The 17,402-nt window shown below is 40.8% G+C and overlaps 1 protein-coding gene across 1 annotated transcript in view; it reads right to left on the bottom strand.

The window, feature by feature from the left end:
- The window catches only part of grin2bb (glutamate receptor, ionotropic, N-methyl D-aspartate 2B, genome duplicate b), an 85,854-nt gene that overhangs the window by 11,737 nt on the left and 56,715 nt on the right, over positions 1–17,402 (bottom strand). Inside the window, exons 6-13 of the mRNA XM_054603863.1 lie at positions 14,695–14,809; positions 14,190–14,395; positions 12,197–12,368; positions 10,326–10,479; positions 8,701–8,826; positions 7,074–7,303; positions 5,708–5,868; positions 3,535–3,722 (exon numbers count right to left, since the gene is read on the bottom strand). Coding sequence (XP_054459838.1) covers positions 3,535–3,722; positions 5,708–5,868; positions 7,074–7,303; positions 8,701–8,826; positions 10,326–10,479; positions 12,197–12,368; positions 14,190–14,395; positions 14,695–14,809 — 1,352 coding nt within the window. The remainder of the gene's footprint in view (positions 1–3,534; positions 3,723–5,707; positions 5,869–7,073; positions 7,304–8,700; positions 8,827–10,325; positions 10,480–12,196; positions 12,369–14,189; positions 14,396–14,694; positions 14,810–17,402) is intronic.

Raw genomic sequence — 17,402 nt, forward strand, 5'->3', positions numbered from 1 at the left:
AAGCATTTTATACTGTCAGTCGTGATTTTATTGTTATATTATTATACTTCAGCTATGCATCTTCTAAAGCAGGCTTATAATACTCCAATAATATTCTGAAACATTCTATGTCTTAGGTGGTGTGTTTGTATATTCATCCATAGTGTCAATACATACAATGCGTTATTTGAATCGTTTAGTATGGCTCTATGATATATTATAGGATGTCTATAGTCTGGAATCCACACCAGCCAGGCAGACACACAGGTGTGCAGTGTGAGCTACTCATTCAGGTTTTAGGAGCAGTTTCACAGTAAGGATGCTCGTACATATTATGCAGCAGGATAAAGAGACACAATCTGAATTTCTACAGTGAATTAAAGCTATAGTAAATATCGGCTTTAGGGGTCCTCCCTCAGGAAAATGTTGAGGTTTTTGATTTAAAACGTATAATTTTTACATCATTTTGAACCCTTATTATTACTATAGATAATGCCCCAAAAAGGTTAAAGACAAAACGTGCGATAGTTAAATCATTATTTCATCATTTTATCAAATAATGATCTTATTATACACACATATTACAGCCTTCTTCTGAACATTTCACAAATTATTTCACAAAAAGGAGGTGAACATTGCAACGATAACTTAAAGCACGCTCTCTCTCACCGCTTCCTCGCTAAATTATGAATCGCCCAGAGCACCTGATATGGAGAGAGCAGAGAAGAGTACCGGCAGCTTGTGAGAAGTACAAGTGCACAAGAAAAAGTCACGGTAAGCCAATGACAAAAATGTAGTGTGTACCGGTCAGAACCAGCCCAATGAAAACACTGCTGGTAAAGAAAAAGAAAATACTATCTTACTCATCAGTCAACAACAATTTCTGCTTCACAGCATTCATCTATTCATTTACTTTCACTTTCTAGCACCTGTTAAAGGGCCACTGTGGCAACGAAACGAGTAGAGCGACCGACACATTGTTTTCCCTCCAAATTCTGGCAGCTTTTCTCCTTCTAATTATTTTCTTAATTAATCGATTTATTGTTAGATTTATGAAATGTCAGAAAATAGAAAAAGGCCCCTAAGCCAATGACTGTTGTTAACATTCCTCTATGAAAAGTCTAAGGCTTCAGTAAGAAGTAGGGATGTTTTTTAGATCTGATGTACATTTCTAGTATATTTCTGTATTATGGTAAGCCTACATTCAAATTACTAAAGCAATTTAAATATTCTTAGTTGGTCTTCATATACATCTTGCGATTTTCCCCAACAGATGGAGTTTACTCAGTTGTCTTCTTAGTGTGTAATTTTAGGTGTCCATACATCGAATGATTAACCTTGAAAATCCTGAAGTAAAGAAAAATGATATCAGTAGACCTTGTGATGAGAATTTTGTGTAAAACATGTTTTATATATCATGTTTGATAGCAGAATAACCAACATTAAGAAATTAAAACCTGCATCACAGATTGATGGTTTCCTGTGATGTCCTATAGTAGTGAGAATAGTATGTGGATCAGGAAGTGTTTAAACAGACTCACTTCATCTCAAAAGTTCAGTTGCATTGTTTAATTTTCAACCAACACAGAAGCACTTTATAGTTATGATGCAGGCGTCGTTAGGCAGGAGGGGAATGTCTGTTTGGGAAGGTCTATTGTGTCATTATCCGTCCATACTCATGGGAACTGCCCCTCCGAGGCATCCTATTACGAATTGGCCAACAATACGCACAAACCATCCTCTCATCATGACAGAGCAGCAGCTTGATGCAGAGGTCCTTGTGGATCACTGCACACGTCATTCTCTCCCCGACACCCTGCCGACTTTATTTGGTCACTATCCAAAACACACAACAACAGCTGGGGCTCCAAAAAACAAAAAGCCGACCTACAAACTGAGAGTATTGCTCTGCAGTATCATGATGGCTGCTTTCTCCTCTAAGTACAGTGATGGGACACTGACTGATGATTCACATCAGTGAATTAATCAGCTGGTGTAACGGTGCTTCACTAATCATTTCTACAATGACACGTGTGCTTGTTATGAACACTACTACTGCACATAGTAGGCTACTCCCTGCACATCACTTAGCAGCCACTGGAGGTAGTAAAGGGCTTAAATTATTTACGCACTTTTCAAAATCCTAGGCTGAGTTTTGCAGCCTTTATGTCTGATCCTTCTAATGAAGCTTACAAGCTGTCAGAGAGAACATCTTAGAAACCTTAACACTAGTCTAAATCAGAGAGGGATTTAACTTTAAATATGTAAAGATTAAAGAAAGAAGTGATTTTGTAAACATTGTTCATACCAGAAAGCTCTCACACTCAGATTCTGGTGACAAATCAAACTATTAAAGTTTCCCCTGTCAGTCCATGTGACACTGATAAGAAATCAGACAATTAAAGCAGTCCAACAACATCCACAGGGCTCCTTCTAACGATCTTTAGTTAAAGGGACAATGCACCCAAAAATTTGAAACACGCGTTTGTCCTCTCCACCTGTAGAGCTATTTATCAGCTTAGATTGTTTTGGTGTGAGTTGCCTGGTGTTTGAGATATCGGCCGTAGAGATGTCTGCCTTCTCTCAAATATAACAGGAGTATATGGCACTCGGTTTACGGTACTCAAAGCGCCAAATAAAAACATTTTAAAAAACTAAACTGAAATTTCACTTCATTACAAGGTTACCCAAGATAATCCACAGACCTTGTTGTGAGTGCTTTCATGAATGAACTAACTTGATTGCTAAACAGCTCTACAGGTAAAATGTATTAAAGTGTTGGGGTGAGCTGTCCCTTTCTAATCTGAAAGGGACATTTCTTGTCCCTGGAAAAAAAAGCCTTCGCAGTGCACGCTGCCAGAACCTCCTGAGCAACCAAGCAAACAAACAAACTCCTTCCACAGTCAAGCGTTCACTTCTCCAGCTGCAGCCTCTCAGGCCTGCTGGTACCTCACTGTCGATTGAGGACTGAACTGTGAACAGTCCGGCTCAGGAGGACTCATCAGCTGCCCGGATCCACCAGAAGGTCCTTAGCTTGATACCACAACAAACACAGACCACCTTCTGAGTCACAGCTCCGTCACAACTGCTTTGACGACTTCCTGTCTCCAACTTTAATGCACTGAGGAGAGAATAACTTCATTTTTGCGATTGTCAACCTGAATGATCGCTATGTTGTTGTTTTTTTTAAACTGTAACACTGATTGAACTCTGAAGGGAAGTTAATTTGGTCGTCCAGTAATATCCTCTGTCGTCCTCTGAGAAGGTGTCACGATGTTTAGGCCCTTTTCAATGGGATATTCACTCTGAGGATATTACAATACAAATAGGAAACCATTCAAACCATTATCTTCCAAATGAGATGGATATGAGCTATTGTGTGTGTATTTCTACATTAAAGTGGCAATCAACAGCAGCAGCTATAAAAATCAGATTATCTGTTTTTGTTGTTTCATCCAAAGCAACAGATAAAAGCCAAATAGAAATGCCACCATTATTGCTTCATGATGATGATATTCATAAGGCCTCTTTATCCCAAAAAAAAAAAAAAAATACCATCTCCAAACAGCATGAGGATGGCCAGATCCACGGCTCGTTTCCAGCCGGAGTCCTTCTGGATGGCGATGCCGTAGCCGGTGGAGGCGAACACCTTGCCGCTCCCGATGGTGACCAGCTTACAGCCCTCGTCTCGGCCCGCCATGTAGTTCAACACCGCCGCGTCGTAGATGAAGGCATCAAGTTTGCTGCAGAGCGCCACGGAACAAAAATGCGTTAGAAGAACACTTTGATATTGCAGAAGTGGTTTGTTGTTTCCTTAAAATTTCTGGAATTTTTCCTGAGGAGTCATGTCATTTGACACTAATTATAGAGTAGATTTCAGGAGTTATTTCCATGTACTGTAGGAACTATTCCATTTCAACCCAAGTAAATATTCATTCATTAGTCATGCGTTATTGGAGACTGTATTCTCCATTAATGTTGAATTGCATATGCACATTTCTGCCTGTTCAGGCGACCTGCTGTGCTCTGAGTAAAACACTAGGAAACGCTGGCTTAGCATTTAATTGGAATTAATTAATTGAAACTGTGAACTATCGCTCTTTATTTCTATATAATTAATGCCAAATTGCATAGTTGTATAAAGGAAACTTACAAGGAAATGATAAGAAATGTATGTCTCCATGAAATAAATTGTTACCAGGCAGAACATTGCATTGAGGGATATTTATGAAAAGGCAGTGTGCATGCTATGGACACAATAAGGCTTCTATATAGCTCAGATATATTTTGCTTTGATTTTGAACTCTCACAAATATATAGGGGTCCGGCTAGGAGTGATGTTTGATAAAATCACTGATTATTTTTATTCTATTCCGTACTGTTCTTCGGTTCTGTATTTAAGAGTAGAACACCTAATCTAAAACAAAGATCACTTTCGCTCACATCTTAAAAAACTAAATAGGTAAGTTTGACCTTGTGTTTAATTTCAAGATCAAGAAGTAATCTTTATTAAGATGAGAAACTACCGGCAAACATATGTTTTTCGTGCAATGGTCGATTGTAAGATTTTGGGCTATTTTGCTTCCATAACATGTCTTATTACAGACTAGTGGAAAGTAAAACATCCAGAGTACACATTTGTGTTTATTGTAATACTTTGTCTTAATGAAAGTAACATCAACTAGGGAAGTTTCATGGTGATATCAATTTGTTTTACCCTATTCACCTGTAGTGTTTTCCAAATGTATGCATACAGTTTTCTCTAAATATTTGTATTTCCTGAGCCGGAAATCTCTAATTCAGTTGCACCTACAAACACCAAACTCTCCAGTTTCATTGCTATCTATATTCTGTAGGTTTTTTCAAAGGGGTTTGTATATATACTAATCTTAGCTTGATTCATACAACATTTTATTACTAAAAACCTGGCTGAATTTATTTTCTGATTTATGGAGTGATACAAAGTGATCTCTGTAAAAACCTTTGACTCTTATATGTTAACAAAATGAAACAAGAATTTTGATCCTGGCATTATTTAGGGTTTCTGCTCTTGAAATCTTTGCAAATTAGTACATATTTATAAGATAATGTCTCGTTTGCATATTTGAACACACAATTTCAGAAAACTTGAAATACAAACAACTATTGCCTTAATATATGTAATCAACATACTGTCAGCTTAAACATGTCTCTGTATTCTATTCTATCCAGATCAAACCCTGACTGATTTCATAGGTTAACTGATATGACAGCCTCCAGCTTGGCGACAAACTACCATCAAACGGTGCCTCTGTGGTCATTCAGCTCAAACTCTCACCAAAACCCAGATACCCCAATACTTTGCATTCTTAATCCTAAAGCAGCGGTTGATGAACACATTGGAGAGACAGGGAGAGAGAAAGAGTGAAAAGGAAAAGAAGAGAGAGGGTGAATATTAGCTAGCTTTCACTGTAACCACAAGCTACGCTGCTATTCTGGGTGCCGCTGGCTGATACACAGCTCCACTGGCTGCCCACGAACATCACCCAGAATGCTCCCTCTTCCTTCTGTCTCCCTCTCCTAACTCCTTCATCATCTTTCCTCTGTATTGCATCAGCTCAGGACCTCACAGCTTCATCGCGCTCGTCTCTTTTTCTCCCTGCTGGGATCCTTTCAACTCCCTCTCTCCTCTCATCACCCCCATCATCTGTCTCTCCATCCTCCACTCTGTCTCACCCCCCCTCCTCACCCGGTCTTCAGACTGTACAGCGCCTCGTCTACATTCTTCTGGTGGAAGCTGGTCATGTAAGTATGCATGTCCCGGTAGTTGTTGCGGATGTTGCGCTCTGTGCTCCCGTTGGGCACAGTGCCAAACCGGAATGGCGGCGAGAATTCGTTAGGGTTCTGGAACTGTTTCGTCAAACAGAAACAGGAAACTTATTAGTGAAATGCTTTGAGTTGAGCCCAATAGATAGACAAACATGTACCGTACCCAGATCAAGTTCAAAAATAAAGATCCTCAATTCAGACGATTTGTGTCGGGCTGCAACTGATGAATACTTTCATAACTGAATCGATTTCTGAATTAATCATTTGGCCTATGAAATGTTAGAAAAAAACGTACAAATGCCCATCATTATTTCTAAGGCCCAAGCTGACAGTTTGTATTAACAGTCCTAAACGCAAAACACATTCAGTTTAGAATCATATAAGACATCAAAAAAGCAGCTGATTCATTTTTCTGTTGTTCGACTAATTGATTGGTCAACAAATTGTTTCAGTAAGTGGATAAATAAAATGTAAGTTCAAGTTTATTTGTAGAGCCCAATTCATAGAAAAGCAATTCAAGAAGCTCAGTCAATCACGGACAATGTTGATAATCGTTTAATCATTAAATCAATCTGTTAATCAAACATTTTCTGGTTCCAGCTTTTCACATTGGAGGATTTGCTGCTTTTCTTTGTTTTATATCTTTGTAAATTAGGTTTAGGCAAACAGGCAATTGGAAAACAATCACCCTCGGCTCTAAGAAAATGTGATGGGTATTTTTTACATGCCTTTTTTTTTTTTAACCAAACCAGTGATTCCCCATGAGCGGTACCTCTACCCAGGGAGATTCCTAAAAAAAGATTGAGGAATATCTTACTTTGATATATCTATTAAATATATATATACAATAAATTATTAATTTGTATTACTATAATAGGATGACTGGCTGCACAGGAATCTCCTCCCCTCAGCCTGAAAACCATGTGTTGCGATTGAGATTGCATGAAAACTAATTAGCATTGTGAAACACGCAGCTTGAGCCACAGATAGTAGTCATACTGAGCCAATACATTCATTACCAAAAACCTACCAAAACCCTGATCATTCAATTGTATGATTAAAAAAAAGACTCATAATCTGTATAAATAAAGGTCAAATAAAATACATAATAAATGTAAAACAATCTTTAGTGGCAGCCCTAAACCGTGAACCCACTCACAGACTCTAATCTACTCACACAAACTCCAAAAAGCCTTCCACCCTTGGTCTCACAACACTCCAGGTTACGTACTTTCACGCGCCCGCTCCCCCGCCACACGGCCCCACAGATTGCCCTGATTTCACACCTTTTTATCCGACAGGCCCGACACCTGGTCGACGTACTCCTCCTGGATCATGAAGGCAGCCAGGTTGGCAGTGTAGGAGGCCAGGAAGATGACAGCGAAGAAGGCCCACACTGACACCATGATCTTACTGGTGGTCCCTTTGGGATTCTGCACGGGGACGGAGTTGTTGAAAACCAGACCCCAAAGCAGCCAGATGGCCTTACCGATGGTGAAGGAGGGGCCACCGGGTTCTGGGAGAGTCATGGAAGAGAAGGGAGGGAGAGAGGGGTACAAAGAAAGATGACAGAGGAAAGAGGATGCAAGAAATCAGTTTCACAGATTCCCAGGTGCTACTTCACTTTATCTTGATTTGCTTGTGACCGCCGTTGTGGGAGGCACTTGATGGATGGCGGCGACAAAGACTGGATTTATTCCCATCTTTTAGTTTGTCAGGGATCGCAGGATCCACATGCGCTCTCAGCTGCATCCGTGACAACCCACTGTTACAGACTACCTCTGATCCACCTACCGTGATGGCAGCATGACGAGGTATCAGGGTGGAAGCACTACCTGCTGTAGCTCTGTGGCATCACAGACAGGGAGGCAGAGAGAGAAAAGGGGGCGGGGGGTAGATCGGCACGCAGCAGGCCACAATTATATTACAGCTGGAGCAGCAGTAAAGGACAACAGCTTTGCATAACCTAGTGATTAATCCAAGCACACTATACACTGTTGACAGAAGACAGTCAGAAAACACTGACATAACTCCAAACCAAACACCATTACTCTTCCCTCCCCTGTCCTTGATTTAAAAAAAAAAAAAAAAAAAAAAAAAAAAAAGAAAGCTATGAGCAGCCATATAACACATCTCTGATGTTATCTTGAGTGGCTGCCGTTGTGGCAGCCTAATGCAATCCTGAGAGTCAAACAGAGCTGCGTGTATAAAACCTGGAGAAAAAAATAGATTGAATCTGAACCATCGATTTTGAGGGCAAATTGATTCGAACGGCCCGCTGGAACAGAATTTGATTCAACAGCACAGTGTTGTTCCATACTGTCAAACACCATTGAACCTGACACATATTTCCAATGTATGGTAATAGATCCACTTAAGTGTCCTTGCCGGTTTTACAACCCTAGATGGTGTGTGTAGCATTTGAGAACGGCAACAATAAAATAAAAAAGACGTAATGCAAGAACGGAGGAGTCTTTGTTCACACTGTGCCGCTAAGAATACTTCAGATCACCTATCGGGCTCTTGTCAATGATCCTTTTCATTAGTGAAAGAGCTTAAGTGACTGCAGATAGAGATAAGTACTCCACGGCATCGAGTAGAAAGCGCTCCAATCACGCTCATTCAGAAGGGATTGTCAAAGTACTTTAGCACATGTGGGGCTTTGTTTGAATGCTGCATTCAAGGTAACAAAACATGCCGACTAAGTCTTCAATGCAGCACGTGAGGTCGCCTGAAAATGAACCTCATTGCCACTTTTTTGGAGCATGCGTCGAGTGGGTCTGATGGTGTGCGTGTCTGAGCATGTGTGTGTGTGTGTGTGTGTGTGTGTGTGTGTGTGTGTGTGTGTGTGTGTGTGTGTGTGTGTGTGTGTGTGTGTGTGTGTGTGTGTGTGAGTGAGTGCAATTGTCTCACCTCGCCCATCTGCCAGGCAGCGATTGTAACCCACGGGGCTGAAGTACTCAAACACAAACACAGACACGGCTGACACCAACAGCAACATCACAAACATCATCACCCAGACATCAGCACTGAAGGGCTCTAAAACACAGACAGGGAGAGAGAGAGCAGAGGACATGGGAAGGGACAGGAGGGAGGGTTGTGGAAAGACAGAGAGAGGAATTTGATTAAACCAAATTAAAGAAAATGATAAAACCCCCCCTGGTATCAACATGATTACTTGTATTCAGACGCTATGCACTGTGTTGCTCATTGTTGCACAGTGATGGATTCTGCCTGCGTTTGTGTGAACAGTAACAAGCACTTCTCAAGAGAGAAACTGAGAGGGAGGTTGGTATGTGTGAATGGACAGATGTACTCACTGGGCACATTTTCTACCACTTGCACCCTGCTTTGCAATTTTCACACACAGAACAGTCTGTGACAATATAGTACTGCAGTTAATAGGAAAATCTTACTACAAGGTCGGTTTAGGAGCTGCTCTGGCGCTTTCAGTTGTATCGCACAATCTTTATCAGCGGATGGAGTTGTAAATGTTCCAATTTAAATTTCATTTTGAGCCCTTTTTCTCATTAAATTGGTAAAAGCCTCACTGTTTTACTGTCCACTCCACAGCTCTACTTGAGCTCCAGTAAGTTACTCCTGCTGCTGGTTCACATTGAAATTCTATATCACAGCGCTGACAGCCAAAGTTCATCTTAAATATGTCTACAAAACACTTTGGGGATCTATTTCATATATTAGTGGGAGTAATGGAACAAGCAGGTGCAGCCACAGTGAGCCGTGACACCTGCATCTCCTCAGCAAGGTAACCGCCGCTTCTGTGCCCTGCTGTTGTGTGGAAAACATGACATCACCTCGCTCATGACATGTTGGAAATAGTACAATAATTGTCTGACCTCCTTATTAAGCTCGTTTGACTGCTCTGTAAACAAAATACTACAGCTGCTCAACGAGCGTCTGCTGCCTCCAGAATTCTGGGACCTGTAGTATTGAACCACCCTCGCTGTTCCCACGGCAACAACAAGTGTCGCCATATCAACCAGGACTGAAATCTTAAGGATGACAACGTTTAGAACTTTAAGACTTTTTAAAGCAAGGAGACAGACGTCTTTCAAGTGTTCAGAACGATGGGAATTTTTCCATGACGGCTTGTGTGTGCGATACGATTAAAAGCTCCAGAACAGCCACTAAATGGACCTTCCGCTGAGGTTGTTTTTGTCAGTTACAGTTTCCAAATATATAATAATAGGTCAAGAATAGCTCAACCATAGTGCTTTCACAAGATAATGCTGCATACAAGTGTGTTTATTTCAGTATTTTGTGATGTTCACAGAAGAATATACAGCTTTTCAGCTGAGTTTAATGTCACCATGTAACCAAACTTGTTATGTTTTGTGCTGCTGGAACAAACCAATCAACGCAATTAAACAGCATCCTTGTTTTGTGAAAAACCACTTGTACTCAGTGCGTGACTGTGCATATATTGTTCAATATTTGAGTGTGTTTGTGTGTGTGCATGTGAGTGTTCTAAATCGTTTTGTACATCTGCCAAAAGCACCAGGTGCCTGTCTCCTCACCAAGGAAGGCGGAGGGGGACACTGTGCCGTTGCTACGGGAGACCATGACACTAATCCCCGTCTCAATGAAGGGCACAGAGAAGTCGATGACCTCGGACCTCTCTTCATTGATGGTGAGCGAACCCACTGCCATGTGGGCATTCTTCAGCACCACCTGAGGGTCAAGCACAGACAGACAGAGACAGACGGGGAGGAGGAACGTGGAAGGTCAGTGCTGAATATTCCCAGGATAGCGGTGAAAACAGAGAGGTGAAAGAACAATTTGGGGCAAATAAGTCAGCGCTGCAGTTCGTACACAAGACACCATCTTTGCCAAGTAGTAAGAGAAGGTGAACGTTTCAACAACGGGTCATTATTAGACTCCCCATCGACCCCAGCATCTCTCTGAGTGTGTTCAGGTATATTTAAGTTTCTGGAGCCTCGGGCCATGAATAAAAATGGAGCACAAAAGACTGTGTTAATAAGCGATATGTATGCCAGAGTGAGCAGGAGTCCTACGCTCTGTTCCCCCCCCCTCTGTTTGTCCACTTCCTCATAGGTCTGCTTTATTTATTTTTCCTCTCTCTCATTCTGTTTTCCTGTTAGCCCTCCTCATTCAAATGAAATCATTAGCTGCTTGCTTAGGCATTTCAGGAGATGAGCTAATGCATCCATGCATGCGTGAACTGCACATTTGCATAGCCTTGTCTTTATGCTGATTTATGTTTCAGGAATTTTAAAACAAGATCTACAGTAGGTGGACGTTGAATACTGTCATTTTTTACCCTGGATGTTTTAACTCAAATACGTTCTTTAGATAGTAATAAAATGGCTCGTTCTATGCGATAATCAATTAAACTGCACATCACATTGATTTGTAAAGGTTTCGGTGAATGTCTAATGTGTGCAGGAAAGAAGTGGGTCTTTCCCTGGGGCTGCTCTCTCTCTCTCTCTCTCTCTCTCTCTCTCTCTCTCTCTCTCTTGCCTTCTCTCCACCAATCTCTTTCTCTTTCTCTATGTCTTTTTCTTTCTCCATCTCTGATTAGGTGCCTCACTGTCCTCCTCCAGAGGTTTTGCAGAGCTGATCACAGTTCCCCCTCAGGCCCGGTTGTGGGGAACAAGTGCAGCATGATGGCTGACAGAAACACAGAGAAAGAGACGCTCTGACAATATAATTAGCTCTATAATAAAAATAAATTCCCATGGGCACCAAAACACTCTTACCAGTTGTAGTAATGCTGTATGTAATATAGTATAAGATTACATACTTACTCTCTATATTAATTTAATTTTGCATTTTGAATAGCAATATAGTCTGTGCGTTGTCTTCATTTTATAAAGAATAGTGAATTACACACTGCTGTAAGAGCAGCAAAAGTGATGAGCAGAGGAAAAAAGATTCAAAAGGGAACAACAAACATGCACACATATGTTGAATAAATAAACATAAGGCACAATGAATAAATGAATACGGAATTGAATTTAAGACATATTAATCCATAGCTGTTGTTTCACATTCTAGTGTAACACATTTAAAAATGACCTCCATCAGGCTCCATTAAACAAATGCAAAGAGAGAGAGAGAGAGAGAGAGAGGTTTGGTAAACAAATTTCCCTCTGAAATAGCACTATAATTTACCCCTGTAACTTGAAGCAGATTATTTTGACATTCTTTCAACACATGTCTCCCTGTGTGAATATAATTAGAGTTGCGTGTCTTCAGGGAGGCATGCTGAATGCACGCCACTTTTAAGAGAATAGTTCAATGAAAAAAAAAAACATCTGTCCGCTACGGTTCAGTGAAACAGAATCAGAGCCAGTATTTGATCAAGAACATGTGGAAAAAACGGGGTCATAGTGTTTGTGTGTAAAATACAGAGACGTGTCCTCACCTCACCAACCATGCCGTTCCATGTCCCATTAACCTTCTTGCCGTGTTTGCCGTTGGTGACCAGGTAGAGGTCGTAAGTGAACTTGACAGCCTTGGCGATCTTCTTCAGGATGTCGATACAGAAACCTTTGCAGCAGCGCTTGATGTAAATCCCTGAATCGCCTGTCTGATTGCTAGTAGGCGGTACAGAGAGGAAGTAAAGAAAGGAGAACAGGAGTACAAGTTTGTTTGGGTTTAGATCCATAAAATACAAGTTTGTTTGGGCTTAGATCCATAAAACTAGCAGATTCAAAAGAGAGAAGACAGCAGCAGGGATGAGATGAAATTAAAGTAAAGACTAGCAGGGGACAAGTGCCGAGAGAGTATGCAGGTTGTCATCCAAAAACTCCAGCAGGTTGTTTTGTTGATTAGCACACATTAAAAAAGAAGAAACAAGGAACTGCTCATTGAAACCACCTGATGCCAGTATGAATGTTGATCGACAGAACATTCATTGGCGACTTTTTTTTGCTTATCCATCAATCATTTTAGACATTTTTCTTGGTCATGTGTGTGCATGAGTGAGTGTTTGCATCTCTGTGTCTGTCCACAGCTAATCCTGCATACCGTGCATACCATTTTGGGTTCTTTATGGCCTTTATTAATGGCTGTAAGTCCTCAATGACATCTCGTGGTTTCAGTGACTCACACGTTCTCAAAACCCCTTTAATGCCAATTTGATGCCGCAATTGATTTACTAATTATTTTCATATAATTAATATACATACATGTCTTATACATTTTTTCTTCAAATCTAGTTCATAATATTAGTTCATCTTTTTGAATGCTTTAAAATTGAATTTTGGCAAGATCTTATACTGTACATTTTTATTATACTGTACATTTTTACTATACTGCACATTTTTATTCCTGTTCTATCTTTATGTTGTTGTATAGTATGTGTATTTATTGTCTGTGTCTGTGTAGTTGAGCTGCTGCAACACTCGAATTTCCCCCATGGGGATCAATAAAGGAATATAATAATAATAATCTTACAAATTGCACTTTAAAGGCTGTGTCCACGTATTTCTGCTTGAGCACATGAAAGATGAATCTAGCTCAGTGCATCTGATACTCATGGAGTATATTCGGCTGGAGAGAAATCCTGCATATGCTCTGTGGCACATTGCTGTCCATCCCTGAAATGCTGTATGTGAGGTGTCTTTGAAGGAAGAGACAGACAGACTGACTGAGAGGAGAAAAGGGGAATAGGGGAATAGGAAAAAGAACAGGGTCGAAGATCAGTCAATAAAAAAGCACTGAGCCAGAAGATGTAAGACGCCCTCAGGAGATTTCAGGTAGCCCAGTGATAGAAAACGAGGCCATTGAAGAAAATTCATTATCACACACCAAGGTGAAGTGGATAGGGAGAGGGTGAAGAGGCAGGGGAGGGAGGACAACAGAAACAGAAACCAAGACAATGATCTAGTTAGCAGTAGTGAAGTAAGCAGTTTATCAAAAATAGATTTTGAAATCCAGCAAAGATGCATGCAGAAGTGATGTAAAAATAATAAACAAAGGAGGCAAAACACGCAAAAAGAGCAATTCAAGGAAAATGTAAAAAAAATCATGACTGTGAGCATTCGTCTCTGCAAATACATGCACCTTTAATTATAACACTGATTAATTTCTATATTTCCGTTTACATTCATAGTTTGAATAATATTCTGCTAAACTACTGATGCAGCTGTTGGGGTTTTATGGGGTAATTATACTAGTGATTTGTTTGATTTTTTTATTTTGAGTACATGCAGATGGTTACACAGTATACCAGAAAGATTTTTAATGATTTATTTTACTTTGTTTTTAACACCTGACGCTACAATGTTCATCCTGGGTTCACACAATAAAAAACAATCCGATTTTTCACTCTCATGAGAAAAAATTTCAGTTTTTAAGGGGAAAAAAAAAGAACATCAAAACCTTATACATTTCTTTAATGTCTAAATTATCACCTGAGTTTGAGCTGTTTGCGGCACGGCACAGTGTTCCTCATGCAGGTGCCACTGAGCGGATCCACGTCCTCCACGATGACAAACGGCGCCTCCTCCAGAGTCACGATGGACAGGTGGTCCTCCCGCTCCTCCGCCGCAGAGTACAGCTCAAAGCGAGGCCACACATGGTATCTCATCGTCAGAGAGCCTCTCTCCCACTTGCCAACCTGCAGGAGTGAGTGGGAGGGAGGGCTGTGTGATATACAGGCCACTGTAACAGGTACTTCAAGTGGCAGGGCGACACTCCAAATGAAGACGTGACAGACACATCACAGACACTGAGCGGAAAATAAAGGCAGGAGATAGACTGGAGGAAGAGAGAAGGACGGAACAGGACTCTGAGATAGTTTGACGGTATAAGAGAAGAAGAAGAGTAAAGAGAAGATCAAATAAAATAGGAGAGAAAAGGGAAGAAAAAAAGAGGGGGAAAAGGTAAGAGAAGTTAGGAGGAGAGGAAGATATTCACCCTGTCCCACTGTCTGTCCTTGTCTAGAAGAATGATGACCAGTTTGGGGAACATCTGGTGACCCTCTTCGCTAAATGACAGGTTACGGCCTTCAAATGTCACATTCATGAGGTACCTGGGGAGGAAAATTCAAGTCAGGAGTCAGAAATACAAACATTTGTTCTTTGGTCCAAAAGCAAAATGTGCAGACTCAAGACCCACAGCTTTAAAAATACACAAATATGGGTATATGTAATTAAAACATTTCTGAGCAAACAAGATTTTGATGAAATTGATGAATGTTTCGCAACACTGACATCAAGATGGACTAAACGTTTTATTAAACAGTTTTAATAGATTTTTGGTAGCAGCACGCGTCACAACGATCTGTAAACACAACATTGACATATTATCACCAAAGTTGTTGTGGCTACGTGTTAGCAAACATCTGCAAATTTACACATCCAGCAGAAACACTTTAACATTCTTATAGTCATCTTTCTGGCCACCTGGTGAGCGTACGTCCAATATTTACTCTCCTGTTCGCTCTGTTTTGCTCCCCACCAACTCCCGAGAGAAATATCCACTACAGTCTGTTCACCAGCTAGTCCCTAACTGTGTCTGTCTGCTGTTTGGTGCTGGGCAGGTAGCAAACAGTGCAGCAGTTTCAAGAGCTTTCATTTTTTTTTCTGCTGCTGCTGAACACTATGTTCATGAGAGCTACAACAATAAACCAAACACATCTGCTCCCATATTAAAAGACTCTGGTTACTTCTCTCGTCTTAAGGCTAACATGTTCACAGTTTAAAGCAGTGGGAGGGGTGGTGTGAGAAAGAGCGCAAAACGTAAAATCAAAGACCTTATTTTATAAATATTAATATACAAATGTCGTGAACATCGAGATATTGAGCCAAAACGTATACAGGCATTCGTAGTGATTCATTTCTGGTGTTAAATATTCAGTAGTGAAATACTACAAATGTTCTTTTATGCAAATGTGTTATGTGATGCAGGAAATATCTAGACATGACTATGCATAATATCTGACACCCCCTGGTTTTGCAGCATGCTTTTGTTCACATTAGCTTTGTTGATGATGAATTACTCCCTTTGTATTTTGTATTCTTTTAAATGTATTTTATTATGTGTCTGTGTTATTCCTTTGAAAGAAGATACTGATTTTGCAGGTTTGGGGTCTTAAGGTTCAGGACCCGGCCTGTTGTTGCCGTAGTTAGATTAAGGACAAAGCCTTTGCTGTTAAAACACCCACACTGTGGAATGATCTGCCAGAGGTACTCATAATTATTTGCATTGTAAACCCATTTTAATCAAATGGCTTTCTTATAATTTAATTTTAAGAATGTATATTACAAAAATATATTTTTATGTTTTTTGTATTATTTGTATTAGTACTACTACAGCTTCTAATACAACAACTATTACTAGAAAATAGTAACCTTTATGTTTTATGCACTCTTGGTATGCTGATCAGGAAGTGGGCAATGTGATTTTGTTGAAGTTATATAATATATGACTGTGCAGCTTGGTATAACATATGGCATCTGGGAGACTGAGAAACATAAAGAAGCAGTAGAGGGAGGCTGTGAGAGTCGGCGAGAGGAGGGAGGGCGGAGAGAGAGCAGCAAGAGACCAGGAGTGAAAAGTGAAAGAGAGAGAGAGAAATAGAGAGTATTAACGGCCTGTATGAATACACATCAGCATATATGTGTGTCAACAAGTGTACAGCAGTGGCAGATAAGCTGGAATCATCTCTCTCTCTCTCTCTCTCTCTCTCTCTCTCTGCCGCCTCCTTCCGTTACTCGTCCTGATCTGTGGGCTGCCATCACCATGGAGACGCTCTGCCTCTGAAACAATCCACTGGAGAAATAAATATCTTGTCTGAATGCAAGGAGTGAGGGGCTGTGTGTGTGTGTGTGTGTGTGTGTGTGTGTGTGTGTGTGTGTGTGTGTGTGTGTGTGTGTGTGTGTGTGTGTGTGTAGCCTTTTAAAGGAGGTGCAGCGCACATTTTACCCACCATCATCTCCAACCAACAGTGTGAAAAAAAGACAATAAATCTATTCACTAGTGAGTAAAAAAAACACAGACAACAGATGAGCAACGGGCCTGAAACTTACCCAAGATTTTATCACAAGTACCTCCTACTAGAACATTCAGTACTTCTATCTGAAACGGCTTTGACTATATTTATATCCCACCTCACACACACACACACACACACACACACACACACACACACACAAACACAAACAGACCTAAGTAGGCTACATGCTTTGAGAAAGCCAATACTATGACTCAAGCCTCCATGAAATGCCAATTGCTGCATACAGGCTGGCTAGCACACTACCAGTGCTGTAATGCGCCTGTAACATGGGATTAGTCTCCTAAACATAATCTCTGTTTGAATAGGAAAACCAAGATCAAGGCGGTGTTGGTGGAGCCTGAGGAGCTCCAACTTGTTGCCACGCTGGCGCCATGGCGACCAATGTGACCAGGAGCGGCCTCCTAGTGTTTGTGTCATCATGACGAGGTGACATGTGTATGTAAACGCAAAAAACTGCAACATAGGGACGCATGCAGGGAGGCTCTTAACACCAGTATAATGTAATGTGTTGCCATGGCTCCCACAACCACAGCAATTTTCATGCAATCAGCTGCGTTGCCATGGGAACAGTAATCTCGCCTGAGAGAGGCTGGTTGAAAGAGAGAAA

The sequence above is a fragment of the Anoplopoma fimbria genome, chromosome 9, assembly GCF_027596085.1.
Source record: "Anoplopoma fimbria isolate UVic2021 breed Golden Eagle Sablefish chromosome 9, Afim_UVic_2022, whole genome shotgun sequence".
Lineage (NCBI taxonomy): Eukaryota > Metazoa > Chordata > Actinopteri > Perciformes > Anoplopomatidae > Anoplopoma > Anoplopoma fimbria.